Source organism: Phacochoerus africanus, chromosome 9 (assembly GCF_016906955.1).
Source record: "Phacochoerus africanus isolate WHEZ1 chromosome 9, ROS_Pafr_v1, whole genome shotgun sequence".
NCBI classification, from domain to species: Eukaryota; Metazoa; Chordata; class Mammalia; order Artiodactyla; family Suidae; genus Phacochoerus; species Phacochoerus africanus.
In genome coordinates, this window is record NC_062552.1 from 31,928,124 (window position 1) to 31,946,078 (window position 17,955).

The window sequence follows — 17,955 nt, forward strand, 5'->3', positions numbered from 1 at the left end:
CTTGGCTGTTTCTTCAATCCCTCCAATCTCCAGAAGTGCCTCACATTAATGGAGCCCAGCAACTCAGTACGGAGGCCTCCCAGCACAGGAGTGAAGGACATGCATCTTTCCTGTATGGAGTCCCCCTCCTCTGCCATGCTGAAAGGAGCAGGAGAAAGGCGAGGAATGGATGTGAGGGCAAAACAGGCCTAGGATCAGGACAGAGAGAAAATAGGAAAAAAAATCAAAACATAATTCATGAATCGTTCCCCTTAAGAAGAAATCAACTCAGGCTGTTTGCACAAATGTGGGTTTTTAGTACTGGCACATTAAGGCCCAATTTTCCCAAGTGTTCTTTATAGCTGGTTTGTCCAAACTAAGAACTAACCCTGGACCGTACACTACATCTGAATGTCATGTCTCTTAAAATATTTTAATACATAATGACATTTTGATTTGAAGGAAAGAAGGCAGTTGTTCTGCAGAATGTCCCACAGAACAGAACAAGAATCTGTTTGCTTTTTGCTTTCCTTTAGCTTGATCCTCTTGCTTATTGTATATATTTTATTAGATCCAAATCAAACATTTTTGGTAAGAATACATCATAGTTGATGATGTCTACTTAATGTTAGCCTCCTAGCAGGAGACACACGAAAATGATTGTCCTACATTAATAACGGTAAGATTTACCACTGTATTAGGATGGTGAAAGCCTGATAACTTCATTGTGCAGTTAATTTTTGTGGTACATTTAATCTTGTTGGAGCTCAGTTTCCTCATCTGAAATATGAATAAAAGCATTGTTAAATAGATTAAATGAATTAATGCATTTAAAGTGTGAATGAAAAATGTGGAAAATGTTGAGGCCATCAAGCCAGCAGCTACTAGCTATCTCCAACTGTGCACCCTGAGAGGATTCAGGATGGAGAAAAGCATGATATTGGCTTTAGGTAGTAATGATTTCCATGAGCCCAGACTCTTGCTTCTTCCCCTAAATAGAAAAGTGATAAACTCATTGAGATGTCTGGCTTTCTCTAGTTAACAATAATCTTTTGATGTTCTGACAATCTGGTTTTCGTTGTAAATCTGTATTTTCTGGCTCCTCCCTTACCTCTTCAGAACAGTTCCTCAGAGCTGAGAGGCTGTCTTCCAGGCTTAAGTCCTCAGTTTTGTCTGCCAAGTAAAGCATAACTCTTAAATTTTAGGATGTCCTTTCCATTTTTTTCCCATTTGACAAAGCACCCAAGAGATAGTAAATATTCAAATATTTCTTATTATCCATTTTTATTAATTATTATTATATCATTATACTATTTATAATTATTATTTGAATATGGAGCAAAAGAAGCAAGAGTCCTCCCCCCTAGTTCCCAACATTATTTCCTCTTTTTTTTTTTTTTTTTTTGTCTTCTAGAGCAGCACTTGCGGCATATGGAGGCTCCTAGGCTAGGGGTCTAATCAGAGCTGTAGCCGCCCACCTAAGCCAGAGCCACAGCAACGCGGGATCCGAGCTGCGTCTGCGACCTACACCACAGCTCACTGCAACGCCGGATCCTTAACCCACTGAGGGAGACCAGGGATCCAACACGCAACCTCATGGTTCCTAGCCGGATTAGTTAACCACTCAGCCACTATGGGAACTCCCTCACGACTTTTATTAGGGAAGGTGATGTAGGTTAATGAGCCAAAGTCAGGTGCAGGTAATAATAAAACTATCTCTTAGTGGTTGTGCTTTTGCACGTGCACCAAATTGGTTTACTGCCAAGTTCAGCAGTTTCAGTGGTCTCCAACAGGACCTCACCGGTAAGAATTATTCGTATTTTTCAGAGGAGGAAATTGAGGTTCAGAAAGACTAAATAATTCATGCATGTACTCGAAAGCAGGGAGGGGACTTCAAACTTGGGATTCTATCACCTCTAGAGTGACTGACACTTATGTAAAACGACTTGTACCAGGCTTTCTTGCTTTAAGAAACCTGTTATTTCTCAGTTGTCACTTTCTCAGCAAGTTTTCTGTCTTATTTAAAGCCAAATGCCCCTCTTCCATGCTTCATCCCCCCCGCCATTGCATTTGGCTACATCTAACCCACCTCATACTGACTTTATTGTATAGCAGGCAATCATTAGATGACTCGAAAGGATGAAAAACATGTTTCCGGGAGTATCAACACTCTAGGAGACATGGGCGTGGTTTGAGCCTCAGGGAGCTACTTAGTACCGCCCCCCCTTCCCGCCTTCCGGAAAGTTAAGGATAGGTAGGACAAACCCCGCCCCTAGCTTCACGCTGACGCAGGTGACGCCCACGCGGGCGTTTGGATTGGAGGAAGGGAGGGATTTTTTTGCAGTCGCTTTTGACTCAAAGATTCTCTCGCGCGGGCGCCTACTGTGTGCGTCACTTCCGGGCGGCGCGGAACGGAATAGCCAACGGCCTGAAGAGCATCATGCCCAAGTGAGTGGGCCCCTGAATCTGGGGGTGTCCGCGTTCGCAGTCGCTGAACGTGGCCCTCCCGGGAAGCAAAGAGCGGGTTCTGGCTCCTGGGGCCCTTGGGGGAACGAGGGAGTCTAGAGGAGGGCATGAGACCGGGAGCGCTAGATAGCCCTTTTCGAGAGTGGAGGTCGGCGCTGCCTAAGGCAACCAAAAGGCTTGGTTTGTGTCAGGACGTTTTGTTTGATGTCTTCGAATTTTAAATAGGTCTTTTACTTTGTTTTATATTTTACCTACACGAACAGAACCTTAGTGAACAGGCCTTTATTAACTGGTTGTCGTCTTTTCTTTTTTCTACCTTCCTCCTCTTTCCAGGTTTTATTGTGACTACTGCGATACATACCTCACCCATGACTCTGTAAGTAGCGTTTTTGTTAAGTTTCAGAGAACCAGATATGTTTGCCATTAGCAACAGCGTGGATGGACGCAGAGAGTATTATGCTTATTGAAATAAGTCAGAGAAAGACAAATACGCTGTGTTATCACTTATATGTGGAATTAAAAAAATAATAGGGCGTCTTGGGAGCTCTGGGATGTAGGTTTGATCCACTGCCCAGCCCAGTGGGTTAAGGATCTGGCGTTGCCGAAGCTGCAGCTTAGGTCGAAAATGCGGCTTGGATCTGTCCCTGGCTGGGGCACTTTATATACCTCGAGTTGGCTTAAATAAATAAATAATAAACAAGCCTCATGGGAGCCTCATCTTCGACCTACACCACAGCTCATGTCAGTGCCAGATCCCTGACCCATTGAGTGAAGCCAGGGATTGAACCTGCATCCTCATGGATACTAGTCGAGTTCATTTCACTGCACCACAAAGGGGATTCCAATAAATTAGATTTAAAAAAATTTTTGTAATTCGTACTTTTTATTTTGATTGGAGAAAATACTTTGGGGTGTTTGTTTTTCCACTCTTCCTGTAACTCTCTTTATAATTCAGAGTTATTAATTTTCCAGTAGTCAGTGTTTTCAGTGAAGACCCAGAACAATAAAGCTTTAACAAGTTTTTATTTATTTATTTATTTTGTCTTTTGTGTATCTAGGGCCACATCCGTGGCATAGGAGGAGGTTCCCAGGCTAGGGGTAAGTAGGAGCTGTAGCCGCTGCCCTACGCCACAGCCATAGCAACTCGGGATCTGAGCGACCTACACCACAGCTCACGCCAACACTGGATCTTTAATCCACTGAGTGAGACCAGGGATGGAACCGGCATCCTCATGGTTACTAGTTGGGTCTGTTAACCACTGAGCCATGACGGGAACTCCTAGCAAATTTAAAGGTGAAAAAAATTTATATGACAAGTAAAAATTCTAGGAAAATGTCCTAAATTTCAAATACTTGATTGTGTCAAGGTTCTCAAATGTTTAATCAATTAAATTGGAAAGAAATGCCTAAATTTGAAAGTGAGTACTTTCATTGAATTAAAACTGCTTAACAAATAATAGTAGCAACTAAAATTGAATATTTACTGTGTGTCAGACAGTGTTCCAGATATTTTACATGTATCATTTTGGTTAATGCTCATGATAATCCTATGATGTTAGTATTTTCCATTTTACCAAGGGGGAAAATGAGGCAGTGTTGATAACTGACTAGATTTGCCTAGACATTCTAGCTCCAGAGCTTCCATGCCAGCGCTCTCAAGTCTGTTTCACAGCCCTTTTATGCTATTAAAAATTACTGGATTGTATATTTTTTAAAGGAGTGGGTTATAGCTACAAAATTTGCTGTATTTAAAATTAAAACCAGGAGTTCCCGTCGTGGCGCAGTGGTTAACGAATCCGACTAGGAACCATGAGGTTGCGGGTTCGATCCCTGCCCTTGCTCAGTGGGTTAACGATCCGGCGTTGCCGTGAGCTGTGGTGTAGGTTGCAGACGCGGCTCGGATCCCGCGTTGCTGTGGCTCTGGCGTAGTCCGGTGGCTACAGCTCCGATTCGACCCCTAGCCTGGGAACCTCCATATGCCGTGGGAGCGGCCCAAGAAATAGCAACAACAACAACAACAAAAAAGACAAAAGACAAAAAAATAATAATAATAAAATTAAAACCTAAAATATACTAATTCATTTAAAAGTAACGGTAACAAGGAGTTCCCTTGTGGCACAGCTGTTTAAGGATCCCACATTGTCACTGCTGTGGGACAGGTTTGATCCCTGGCCTGGGAACTTTCACATGCTTGGGGTACAGCAAAAACAAACGAGAGGGCGTGAATCAGAGCTACAGCTGCCGGTCTGTGCCTCGGCAACATAGGATCTGAGCCTTGTCTGCATCCTAGTCACAGCTGCACCACAAAGGGAACTCCCATCGTTGGGAATTCTTTGTAACACATGGTCAGATATAGTTCAGCATTAATAGATTTGTGGAACATGTAAGTAAGGTGGTTCCTCTGGAAGAAGTAATGGTTCTAGATATTATTAAAGATTGGAGTTCCCACATGGCGCAGTGGTTAACAAATCCGACTAGGAACCATGAGGTTGCGGGTTCGGTCCCTGGCCTTTCTCAGTGGGTTAAGGATCCAGCATTGCCATAAGCTGTGGTGTAGGTTGCAGAGTCGGCTCGGATCCGACATTGCTGTGGCTCTGGTGTAGGCCGGCGGCTACAGCTCCGATTCAGCCTAGCCTGGGAACCTCCATATGTTGCGGGAGCAGCCCTAGAAAAGGCAAAAAAGACAAAAAAATATAAATAAATAAATTAATTAATTAATTAAAAAATTTAAAAAGAATAAAGATTGTCCTGGAGGAGATGCCTCCAGTAAGTTGGTATTAGTAGTAGCTTGCCTGTCTTTTTGTTTTGTTTTGGTTTTATGTCCCTAACCCCCTCTAGCCCCTAATTTTCTGAAATTGTTAATGTGGGGGCTATGCCTTTCTATCATTTTCCAGTGCTGTGTTATCATACATTCACTGTAGCTAGTACTAGAATTCAGAGTATGGAAAAGGATCTCTTTAAAACAAATACTGCTTTGTGAGAAACATCAGGAAATCTTGTAATAATGTTCTAGTGTGGTATCTTGTGAAAATAGGAAGTTTCCGTGGTGTTTGAAGCGGTCTCTGTGGTGGACTTTGAAATGTATAAAACATTCAGTGCTCTAACTTTGGAACTTTTCTTGTTCTTAGGCATAATTCTGTTATTTCACTGAAGGCATCATTGTTATATAGTGTAAGCAGTGGTTTGGGAGACAGGGAACAGTATTTTGAAATGTAGACCATGAAAAGACAATTTCTGCTCACATGACATTGGTCATATCTGCTACCACTGAAGCAATGATGTGAAGAGAGGTAGGAGATGGGCAGGCAGACCTGAGATGCATCTGAATGAGATCTGGATTCTAGGCCTTGGTTTGCTGTTTTTGGACAAGTCTTTAAGCATAATTAGAAGGTAATAATCTTGTGGTTTTCTTCAGTACTTTTGTTAGGTTATAATTTATACTCAACTAGATGAACACAGTATAGTTTGATGATTTGTCAGATAATTACAACTTGATGCATACATCAAGATGTAGAACATTTCTATCACTTTAGAAAGTTCCTGTCTCTTTTTTGCAGTCAGTCCCCTGCACTCCCAGCTCCAACTGATCGGGTTTTTGTTTTGTTTTAGGTTTGGTTTTTTTTTTTTTTTGGTCTTTTTGCTATTTCCTGGGCGGCTCCTGCGGCATATGGAGGTTCCCAGGCTAGGGGTCAAATCGGAGCTGTAGCCACCGGACTACACCAGAGCCACAGCAACGCAGGATCCGAGCCGCGTCTGCAACCTACACCACAGCTCACAGCAACACCAGATCGTTAACCCACTGAGCAAGGGCTGGGATCGAACCCGCAACCTCATGGTTCCTAGTCGGATTCGTTAACCACTGCGCCACAACGGGAACTCCTGATATGGTTTTTATTACTTGAGGTCATTATTACTGGTTTTAAACTTTACATGAATGGAATCTTATATACTCTGTATGTGTGTCTGGTGTCTTTTACTCAGCACGTTTTTGAGTTTTGTCCGTATAGCATGTATCAGTGATTTGTTCTTTCTGACTAGTATTCCACTGTACCACGCACCTGAAATTTACTGATTGTAAATTACGTAGCATGGTGTCTAGCACGCAGTAAAAGCTAAATAAATGTTAACTTAAAAAAAGGTTAGAGCGTTCCCATTGTGGCTCAGAGGTAACGATCCCGACTAGTATCCATGAGGATTCGGGTTTGATCCCTGGCCTCGCTCAGTGGGTTAAGGATCCGGCATTTCTTTGAGCTGTGGTGTAGGTCACAGATGTGGCTGTGGCATAGACTAGCAATTATAGCTCCGATTCAACCCCTAGCCTGGGAACTTCCATATGCCACTCGTGTGGCCCTAAAAAGCAAAAAAAAAAAAAAAAAAGGAAAGAAAAAAGTTAACGTTTTCTTGCGCAGCAGGTTGGGGATATGGTGTCACTGCAGTGGCTCAAGTTGCTACTGTGGCTCAGGTTCGATCCTTGGCAAGTGAACTTCCTCATGCTGTGGGCTCAGCCCCCCCCCCCCCAAAAAAAACCCACAAAAGATTAAGTGTGCAGAGTTTATCATATTTTTTTAAGTTTATTTCATTTTTTAATTTTTAATTATTTATTTATTTAATTTTTTTTGCCATTTCTAGGGCCGCTTCTGTGGCATATGGAGGTTCCCAGGCTAGGGGTCTAATCGGAGCTATAGCAGCCGGCCTGTGCCAGAGCCACAGCAACTCTGGATCTAAGCCGAGTCTGCAACCTACACCACAGCTCGTGGCAACGCCGGATCATTAACCCACTGAGCAAGGGCAGGGACCGAACCCGCAACCTCATGGTTCCTAGTCGGATTCGTTAACCACTGAACCACAACGGGAACTCCTATTTCATTTTTTAAAAATGATTTTTATTTTTTGCATTATAGTTGGTTTCCTTTTTTTTTTTTTTTTTTGGTCTTTTTAGGGCCTTACCCGAGGCACATGGGAGTTCCCAGGCTAGGGGTAGAATCGGAGCTATAGCTGCCAACCCACACCACAGCTCACTGCAACACCAGATCCTTAACCCACTAAGCAAGGCCAGGGATCAAACCCGTGTCCTCATGGATACTACTTGGGTTCATTACCATAGAGCCACAATGGGAATTTCTATCATATGTCTTTCTTGTTATTGTTAAGAAAGGTTTTTTTTTTGTTAATTTTTGTGGCAAAATATTAATAACGTAACTTTTGCCATTAAGTGTAAGTACAGTGCCATTAAGTACATTCGCAATGTTATACAAACATCTATGTCATTTTTATCTCAATAAAGCTGTTAAAGAATGAACAAATGGGAGTTCCCTGGTGGTTCAGTGGGTTAAGTATCTGGCATTGCCACTACTGTGGCTCAGGTTGCTGCTAGTCTATATTCTAGACCCAGGGTCCTTTAAAAGAGTATATTTCTATAAACAGTTATTTAAATATATGTAAGTTATATTATTTTGCTGTAGAATAACCTGTGAAAGGGCATTAAAATGGCACTGTGTTCTAGATCAGCGGGTTGCAGACCTTTTCTTTAAATGCCAGACTGTAATTATTTTAGGTTTATGGATCATACGGTCTTTGTTGTAATTGCTCAACTCTGCTGTTGTAGAGAGAAGACATAGAGTATACAAAAACAAATGAACATGGTTGTGTTCTAGTACTTTTTCTCTACAAGATCAGGTGGCTGGCCCATGTTTAGATAATAAATACAGTAGATAAATGACCACAGTACACTGCTGGATCATGTTTTCAAGTGATGCTTTAGCCACCAGCTAAAGTGGCTAAAGGCTATGTAAAGGTAAGGCTTTAAAAAAATTCCTGGTTTTGGATATTTGTTTCTCTGACTGATATTTTTGTTTTACAGCCATCTGTGAGAAAGACACACTGCAGTGGTAGGAAGCACAAAGAGAATGTGAAAGACTACTATCAGAAATGGATGGAAGAGCAGGCTCAGAGCCTGATTGACAAAACAAGTATGTTTCGGTCTATTGTTCTGATGTGGTAGAATGGTCCCATTCTTTCTGTCTCTCTGTTGTTTTTCACAGAAGCAGTGGATTCTGAATAATAAATAGGAGCATTCTGATGAGTTGAATGCAAGAAGTGGAAGGTCATTGGTTTCCCAGGGATATGGAAACACATTAATATTAATTATTGAGGTTAGAGCAATCAGGTATCAAAGATAACTGATCAGAAAGGAAGTAACTGATATGCCTGAATATTCTGGGCATGTTTTGGACCCCTGCTGTACATACCACCTCTTTTGTTTGTTTAATTAGAATCATTAGTTAGGAACATCATTGGGTTCAAGGCACTGCCAGAAGGAGATGTTGCATTTCTATGTTAGATTATCCTGGTGTATTTGAAAGATGGTCTTTTCTAATCATCATACTAACAGCTGGCAGGCAAGTATGGTTTTGATGGTAGTGCTTTTTTTTTTTTTTTTTTTTTTTAAAAGCAAAACAGGGAATTCCCCTTTGGTATAGCAGGTTAATTATCTGGTGTTGTCACTGCATCAGCCCAAGTTGCTGATGTGGTGCAGGTGCAATCCCTGGCCTGTGAACTTCCGCATGCCTCAGGTTCAGCCAAAAAAGTTGGCCAGGGTGGGGGGGGCAGAGCAATCACAGAAAATTTTAAGCACAATAGACAACTTTATTTTATTTTTTTCTTAGTTTATAATTTTGTTTAATTTCGCAATGATAAATTTAGGTGCAGGCCTCTCTCCAATCCTGGTGATACAGTCACAGTTTCCTTGGTCCCTGTCTCGCCATAGCAAAGCATTGGAATGGCGAACATTTTAGAAATTTATTAAGGTAAAAGTACATTTTCAGGGAGGGAGAGAGAAGACTCATGTGCACTTGGGTTAAAAACAAGGGCCCAACTCTGCAGTAGTCTTTATACCCCATGATGCGGACCTGAGTTGAGACCCAGTTTGTTCTTCTGATTGGTCTTGGTCAGGATGCCTTATTTGCATGGGGAACAGGTTATGTAGAGGTGGGTGAGGAATGGGCGACATTCCTTCTCTAGCAGGGAGTGAGCAGCCCAGGCTGGTTAAGGTGGGGGAAGGGGCATTACAGTGAGGTATGGCCAGAGGCTTTGGGGTTTAATCTCCTTCAAGGGGACTTGAAACCTGTAACACTAGTACAGTGCAGACTTAGATTAATAGAAAATCCTGCTAGTTTTTTTAATTAAAAAAATTTTTTTTATTACTCAATGAATTTATTACATTTATAGTTGTACAATGATCATCACAATCCAATTTTATAGGATTTCCATACCACAACCCCAGCACATCCCCCCACCCCCCAAACTGTCTCCTTTGGAAACCATAAGTTTTTCAGTCTGTGAGTCAGTATCTATTCTGCAAAGAAGTTCATTCTGTCCTTTTTTCAGATTCCACATGTCAGTGAAAGCATTTGATGCTGGTGTCTCATTGTCTGACTGACTTCACTTGGCATGATAATTTCTAGGTCCATCCATGTTGCTAAAAATGCGGTGGTTTGTTCCTTTTAATGGCTGAGTAATATTCCATCTTGTATATGTACTGCCTCTTCTTGATCCACTCCTCTGTCGATGGACATTTAGGTTGTTTCCATGTCTTGGCTATTGTAAATATTGCTGCAGTGAACATCGGAGTACATGTGTCTTTGCGAGTCATGGTTTTCTCTGGATAGATGCCCAGGAGTGGGATTGCTGGATCAAATGGTAGTTCTTTTTTTAGCTTTCTGAGGAATCTCCATACTGTTTTCCACAGTGATTGCACCAATTTACAATCCCACCAACAGTGTACTAGGGTTCCTTTTTCTCCACACCCTCTCCAGCACTTAAGCACAACAGACAACTTTAACCAAACCTCCCATGGTCACCACCACCTCATGATCTGCTCTGCCCCATCACTCAACTGTAATAGTCTTGTTTCATTTATACCAAGGTTCTCAGACATAGCACTGTTGATATTTACATCTGGCTAATTCTTTACTGGGGGGCTGTCCTATGTAGGATGTTCAGCAGCAACCTATTACCCACCAGATGCTAATAGTGACTTCCAGCTGTGACTGAAAATACCTCCAAGCATTGCTTGGCATCCCCAAGGGGACAAAATTACCCTTGTTGGGAGCCAGCAAATAGCCTCCTCTACTCCCTTTCCCCCCCTGGATTATTAGGGAGCAAATCTCAGACATTGTTCCATTTTGTCTGGGAAGAATATAATGTAATCACTTTTCCCTTTATTTGAAAATATGGTAGAACCTTTTTGCATTAAAGGTTAGCATTATGTTTGCTATTTTTTGTACCCAGAATAATTTAGGATGAATAAACATTTTTGATGGAAGTCAGAGGAGAGGAAGCGAGCCCTTAGGAACATAACCTCCTGGGGCGGGCGCACCGTTGGACGAGTCTGCCCCTGAGCCAGGGGCTTCACCACTCCTGCTTCAGTCTTTGCAGGCTGCCTTACACAGGGTGTTCAAGGTGTCTTTTGATTGGAAAACCCATATCCCCTCTAAGGGATATGATCCCTTAGAGAACACAGATTCTATTTGGAGACATAAATCTCCACCCTAGGTCAGTTTTGGGGTCTGGCCCTGGTGAATTATCACTAGTGGGGGTGGGGTAGAATTGGGAAGTACCTGGGCTACAGGCTGCACTGAATTGGGAAGGGCTAACAGATTCAGGAATAAAGTTCATGAATGTGTATTTTAGTGTATTTATGATGATTCCCTTCCCAAACCGAATATAAATGATCTTCAGTTTCTTTTGTTTTCATTTGTACCTCATACTATCTGAAAGAAAAAAGGTAATTTTATTGGACAATTTTAATTAATTAATTTTTAACAAAAGTTTATTCTTAAATGTACAATAGGTTCCAAGACAACACTTCATTCTAGCTATAGGTGGCAAAAGACGTTACAACAGGGAATCCAGATGTTTAAACAGGAATGGACATCATTGCCTCAGGCAGAACAAATAGTTTATACTTTTTGCAAAATTTCTTAATTCCACCTGTGGCCAAGGGGCCTTTCCCTGCGGCCTTTGCTTTTAACTGAGTTTCTTCTGTTCCTGCTTGAATGCCTCATCTTCCTTGTCCACCTCCTTGGGCTGCTTCAGGGGCTTCTTCTTGCCATCTTCGTGGCTGGACATGGCACCTACTGTCCCTTCCTCCTATTGGACATTTTTTAAGATTATAGATTCCTTCAGGGCAGGCTCTTGCTTTGAAATCTTTGTTTCTTTCACATCTCTTCATTCAGTGCATTGTCTTTAAAACTGTTAAACCCAAGTGGTGTATTGTTTTGACGCAGGAAAGCATATGTAAGAAGGATTGACATTTTACAAAGCCCGGCCTCTGGGCAGGTATCATGTGTATTTTCAAACAAAACTATGAGCAGCTTGAATTGAGTATGATTGCAGATTGTTTGTTATTATACAGAGTATAATTACATCTACAGATTAAAGATGACTGCTTGTCTTGGGTAAAACATTTATAAGTAGAAGATTTTCACTCCAGTCTCTCATGGTTAATTCATCCATAGAAATGCTGACTAAATAAAAAGGTTTTTTAAGCCCAATCAGTAGGGCAATTAATTACACTTTTAGCTGGTGAATACCTGAAGTTGATTTGAGAACTTTAGAGGCCATGTTGTAGTAATCTTAGATTGATGCTTTTTAGAGTAAAATAATGGGACCATTAAAGGTTTGAAAGAAAGTGGTTATTTTCATCAGCAAGTGGGTTGTTGGGAGTTCCCGTCATGGCTCAGTGGAAACAAATCTGACCAGTATCCGTAAGGATATGGGTTCGATCCCTCGCCTTGCTCAGTGCATTAAGGATCTGGCATTGCTGTGAGCTGTGATGTAGGCCACAATTGTGGCTTGGATCTGTTATGGGTATGGCTGTGGCTGTGGCGTAGGCCAGCAGCTACAGCTCTGATTCAACCCTCAACCCCTAGCCTGGGAACTTCCATATACCTCAGGTGTGTTCCCCTCCGCCCCAAGACAATAAGTGCATAAATAAATAAGTAAATAAATCGGTTGTTGAATTCTTATTCATTGTGTGTTATTTTTTTCTCAATCTCTTCAAAGCCGCTGCATTTCAGCAAGGAAAGATACCTCCTACTCCATTCTCTGCTCCTCCTCCTGCGGGGGCAATGATCCCACCTCCTCCCAGTCTCCGTAAGTTTATGAAGTTTTGATCTTGAAGCATGTAACTGGGCAGGTGGTGCTTTGTTTTGTTGGCTTTCAAGTGCTCATTAAATGAATACATAAGAATATGAAACAGCTTTAGTGGTATAGTTTCTGAAACATCTTTAGAGTTACCTCCTGATTGCATTTTACTAGGATATTATATTTGTGGCATCTCAGGTTAATCCGAGATTCAGTGGAAAACTCAGAATGTACCTGGGTTTAGATTAGCCGATGTACAGAGGTATTGCTGAGTCCACTAAATTATTTACTGCTTTGATTACAACACTGGAGGACTGAGTAGCTGATAAATTCCTCAGTCTTTATCTTCTAACCCATCTAACCCTAATACAAATACCTCGTGAAAGACAAAAATTGATAGTTAAAAGAGGAATGGATCAAAGGCCTCAACTCCCTGGGAATATTTGCTGTTTCTGCATGACAGACAAGAAGAGATCGAGTAACCGGGCCAAGTTCTTTGGCCCTCCTGGAAGGGTTCAGAGTGAAATTGAACTCAGACCTAAAATGCAGTCCTGTAAATAATTGTGGCTATAAACATAGACAAGTAGCCTGTTGGAATTCTCTGTGGCAAGCAGGTTAAGGATCCCAGGTTAAGGATCTGGCATTGTCACTGCTGTGGTATGAGGTTGATTCCCTGGCTCAGGAACTTCCACATGCCGTGGGCAAGGTCAGAAAAAAAAGTAGTAGTCTGTGTATAATATAGTCGAACACTGATGCAGGTAGACTGCTAGTAACCCACCAAACCCTTCATGGAATCCTGCCATCCTGGGAACTGGTCAGGCCTCAACTCATAGCAGCTTTAGTCATTGCTCTCTCCTACTCTGTCCTGATTGGTTGGCAGTCAGCTCCATTTTAAGTAGAATAGTCAGTGGTATGAATGTATCATGATTAATGTTACCATATTTATTGTTGGATATTTAAGTCTTTCCAGATTTTGCTATTGTAAATGATACTGTAAGGAATATCTCTGCATGTACATTTTCATATTTCCAAAACTCTCTGAAACCTAGCTTTTTGTGGGAGTTCCCATTGTGGCTCATCGGTAACGAACCTGACTAAGATCCATAAGGATGCAGGTTTGATCCTGGCCTCGCTCAGTGGGTTAAGGATCTGGCGTTGCTGTGAGCTGTGGAGTAGGTCGCAGACGAGGCTTGGGTCCTACGTTGCTGTTCCTGTGGCTGTGGCATAGGCTGGCAGCCGCAACTCCAATTCAACCCCTAGCCTGGTAACTTCCTTATGCTGCGAGTGTGCCCCTAAAAAGTTGTAGGGGGGGAAACCTAGGTTTTTGTTTGTTTTCTTTCTTTCTTTTTTTTTTTTTTTTTTGACTGTACCTGCAGCATACAGAAGTTCCTGGGTTAGGGATTAAACCTGCACCGCAACAGTGACAACATTGGATCCTTAATGTGCTGTGTCACCAGGGAACTCCAAAACTGCTGGAATTTTTTTGTCTTTTTAGGGCTGCACCCACAGGTTCCCAGGCTAGCGGTCTAATCAGAGCTACAGCTGCCGGCCTACACCACAGCCACAGCAACGCCAGATCCGAGCCACGTCTGCGACCCACACCAATGGCAACGCCCGATCCTTAACCCCCTGAGCGAGGCCAGGGATCGAACCTGCAACCTCATGGGTCCTAGTGGGATTCTTTTCTGCTGCGCTACGACGGGAACTCCTAAAACTGCTGGAATTTTTTAACCAAGGGAACTTGTCTTTGTCTTCCACTTCTGTCTAAGCAGGATTGTTCTTGTTTTTTTTTAGTCATAATGTAAATAAAGTTTTGTAGCATTCGATTTTTGTGGATCTACTGCTATAAAAGAAACTATGAGCAGTTACAGAACTGTTACAGAATTTGGGCCAGACCTTGAGGCCCTGTTTCATTAATAAGAGAAAATGTTGTTATGCAAGCATATCTCAATCTCAGGCCCCATTTTTTCTTTTAGCGGGTCCTCCTCGTCCTGGTATGATGCCAGCACCCCACATGGGGGGCCCTCCCATGATGCCAATGATGGGCCCCCCTCCTCCTGGAATGATGCCCGTGGGACCTGGTAAGTTTGAACCTCTTTTCCTTCTAGGATGCTCCATTGTGTCCTAGTTCTCCATTTAAATGGAATTCTTAATTAGCTGTCTAAATGTGTTATTGAAACAAACAACATTTGGTGAATCTATAATGATAAAGAAAAAGAAGCTTTTGGTTTATTAGTGTAATTAGATGGTTTCCAAAGACCCTGGATACTAAAAGCAAGCTAAGACTCTTTTTTCCTTCTGCCCCCACCTCCTGCTTGCTTGCCCCCTCCTGACTTTTGACTTTTGGCCATTTATAATAAGAGAAGAGTGGAAGAGCTTGTTCCACTCAGAATAAAGGGAAGAGTAGATAGATCTTTATGCTGCTAAACTTCTCAGTTTTGATTTGGAGCAGAGCTACCCCTTATGGTTTATTTAATCTTGCAGTTTAACTAGGCCAAATTAGTATATAAGAAAAAGGCCTTAGGCTTGGTAGTTAGTCTTTTTATTCAACAAGGGGGAAAAAAAAAAACTTCTACCTCAGAATTTTAACATACACATAAATGTGCATTAATTTGCAGATTTTTCTGATACCTGGTCAGGGCCTTTGCTTTGAAAATGAGCCTACTGATTAGAGCAGCGTATGTTTCTTGTATTAAGCAATAAGCCATACCCATGATGCTTCTTTACCAACTTTAGTTTCACTAAAGGGTATGAGGAAATTTAGGTGCAATTGTTGATGATTGTCTTACCTACCAAATTTGTGAGAACTTGTGAGGAATGATTTGCCTGAGTCTTAGTATCAGCTTAGTTTTTATAGTAACAGTTCTTTTTCTACAAAGGTATTAGAGTAGCTTCCTAGCCAGAAGGATTCAGGATGTTCTCTGTGGGTATCGTATTACAGGGATGTAGAGAGGTCGTCCTCCTGCCTTAACTGGCTTGTGAACCCAAAGCACAATCAGAGTGGTTTAGATGTCTTTTACATTCTTGAATTGGGGTCACAAATTCAAATTCCTAGAGGAATTAAGGGTATGAGCTGGGAATGCATGACCCATCTAAAGGAGGCTTCGAGAGCTCAGCATCAGCCTGTGGTTGAGGTTTGAAAATGCAGACTGGGTATTGCCAGTTCTCCTGAGTATTTTGTTGTTGTTTTTAGCTGGAATAAAATAATAAAATTATGGTATTTGCATTAAAACAATTGAGAAGTCGGGGGGTGGGCAGGGATAAGAGTGAATGGGGACAAGATAAATGAGGTTGGCCATGGGTGGATATTTGTTGAAGCTGGATGATGGGTACATGGATGTTCATTATATTCTTTTTCCTATGCTGGTGTATGTTTGAACATTTCTAAAATAAAACAATGAAAAAAAGAATCTAGAATTACTTATCAGTAATAAGACATTAGTTGCCAGTGTTGACAACTAAAATTTAATACATGATGGAGTACAAAGCAAATGAGTTTTCAGGTGCCTCGTTTTCAATCTTTGGTCTAGATCAGTTTCTTCTAAGAAATGCTGAATACAAGTGATGTTATAGAGGGATTTTTTTTAAAATAAGTTATTTAGAAGTTTAGTATTTTCTGTTTCTGTTGAAATTTATCTTGAAAAATTCTGGGAGTCTCCATTATGGCTCAGTGCTTAACGAACCTGACTAGCATCCATGAGGACTTGGATTCGATTCCTGGCCTCACTCAGTGGGTTAAGGATCCGGTGTTGCCGTGAGCTGTGGTGTAGGTCACAGACACGGCTCAGATCCTGAGTTGCTGTGGCTCTGGCGTAGGCTGGTGGCTACAGCTCCGATTCGACCCCTGGCCTGGGAACCTCCATATGCCACAGGTGTGGCCCTAAAAGACAAAAAGACCAAAAAAAAAAAAATCTGTTCTTGTTGGATTTTGTGTCTTTGCATATACTTGTGTTTACTTTTTGTGATGAGGCTATATTCAACTTTCAACAGTTTTCTCTTGAACCATTTAGTGCAGGCCTTTAATAAAAATTACTTAGTTGAAAAATAATTAGGTAAAATTTGATATTTACAAAGAAGATACGTAACATGAAAATTATGAGGCATAATAATATAATTAATACCGTGAACCCACCACCCAGCTGAGGAAGTAGAATGTCACCTGTCCCACAAAGCTTCCTGTATTCCTCCCCAGCCCCCACCTGTCTGCTTGCCCTCCCTTCCCTGGCTCATTTATTTGACTGGTATATTGATGGAACTTTCAAAAAAAATTATTAATAGTTTCTGAAATGCATTAGAAAAGTCAGATTTGTGTGTGTGTGTGCTAATTGTTATGAATCACATTATTGCCTATTATTTTTCTTGACTTGAGCTAAGTATGGTTACTAACAGGTTCTCAGCATGGGCCTCCTGCTCACCTTTCCTACAACTCCGAACAAACGCTTAGTGGTAAGATTGTCCTCTGTGCCTGTGTACATTCATGAAATAGCTCCTGGTGGATAGAACTGATTAAAAGAGCTGACTGAGTAACATGTGACATAGTTGTGAATTTCCCTGAGTGAGAAAAAGGTCAATTTAGGGAACTAGTCCCTGGTGATTTCTGGAAAGCAGTCTATTAATAGTTTCCCCCTTACTATCATTAGATCATGATTCCCATACGGTTCTTGTGTTGACCTTTTTGTTTTTTTGTTTGAGAATGTCTTAGTAATTTACAAATGTGATGAATTCGTTGCATTTCTTCTGTCAAGTATGTCTTTTTTCCAGCATTTTGCAGGGGGGGCTACTTTTTTTTGTCTTTAATAGAAGTCCCATCAAGCTCTCATTTGTAGTATTTTCTGACTGTTTTTTTTTCCTTTTCTTTGTTTTGCCTGCAGCTCCTGGAATGAGGCCGCCTATGGGAGGCCACATGCCAATGATGCCTGGGCCCCCAATGATGAGACCTCCCGCCCGCCCCATGATGGTGCCCACTCGGCCAGGAATGACTCGGCCAGACAGATAAGGAGATTGGGGAGCCTCTTTGTATCAGTTTTATGTTACTTGTTCTGCTTCACCAGGAGATCATGGTGCTGTGACTCTGGGTGTTTTCCAACAGCATGACAAGGAAGACTCCTCCCCCTTCCTATCAAAGAGAGAGTAGTTTTGGAGGGGAGTAGTGGGACAAAAAGCAATTTTCATTTGTATTGTGAAATGTGAAAATAAAATTGTCAACTCTTTTAGTTTTAAAAACGTGTTCCTTTTTTCTCCCTTCTGTGTTCTTTTTGTATTATAAAGAAGATGAGGCATCCCAGTTGTGTTTCTCTAACTCATTCTCTCTTCAGCATGCCCTCTGCATGACGTTCTTTTCCCTTAGCTATAGGGTGGGTCCCT

At 41.6% G+C, this 17,955-nt stretch overlaps 1 protein-coding gene across 2 annotated transcripts; it reads left to right on the forward strand.

Moving 5' to 3' along the window:
• The first annotated feature begins 2,342 nt into the window (after nt 1-2,342).
• On the forward strand, nt 2,343-17,814 carry SNRPC (small nuclear ribonucleoprotein polypeptide C). 2 transcript variants are annotated; one of them, XM_047796425.1, is made up of 7 exons: nt 2,343-2,427; nt 2,779-2,821; nt 8,306-8,414; nt 12,511-12,600; nt 14,568-14,672; nt 16,981-17,037; nt 17,463-17,814. In XM_047796425.1, exons 1-7 carry the CDS (start codon nt 2,420-2,422, stop codon nt 17,585-17,587), a joined length of 537 nt encoding a protein of 178 aa, XP_047652381.1. In that variant the 5' UTR covers nt 2,343-2,419; the 3' UTR covers nt 17,588-17,814. The 2 variants fall into 2 exon arrangements, with proteins under 2 accessions (XP_047652381.1, XP_047652382.1); XM_047796426.1 differs by lacking the exon at nt 16,981-17,037.
• The last annotated feature ends 141 nt before the right edge of the window (nt 17,815-17,955 follow it).

Bases quoted from the DNA above. Each gene is read 5' to 3' on its own strand.
- SNRPC (XM_047796425.1), top strand. The intron at 12,601-14,567 runs GTAAGTTTATGA...TTTTTCTTTTAG, and splicing joins CCCACCTCCTCCCAGTCTCC to CGGGTCCTCCTCGTCCTGGT. The intron at 17,038-17,462 runs GTAAGATTGTCC...TTTTGCCTGCAG, and splicing joins CTCCGAACAAACGCTTAGTG to CTCCTGGAATGAGGCCGCCT.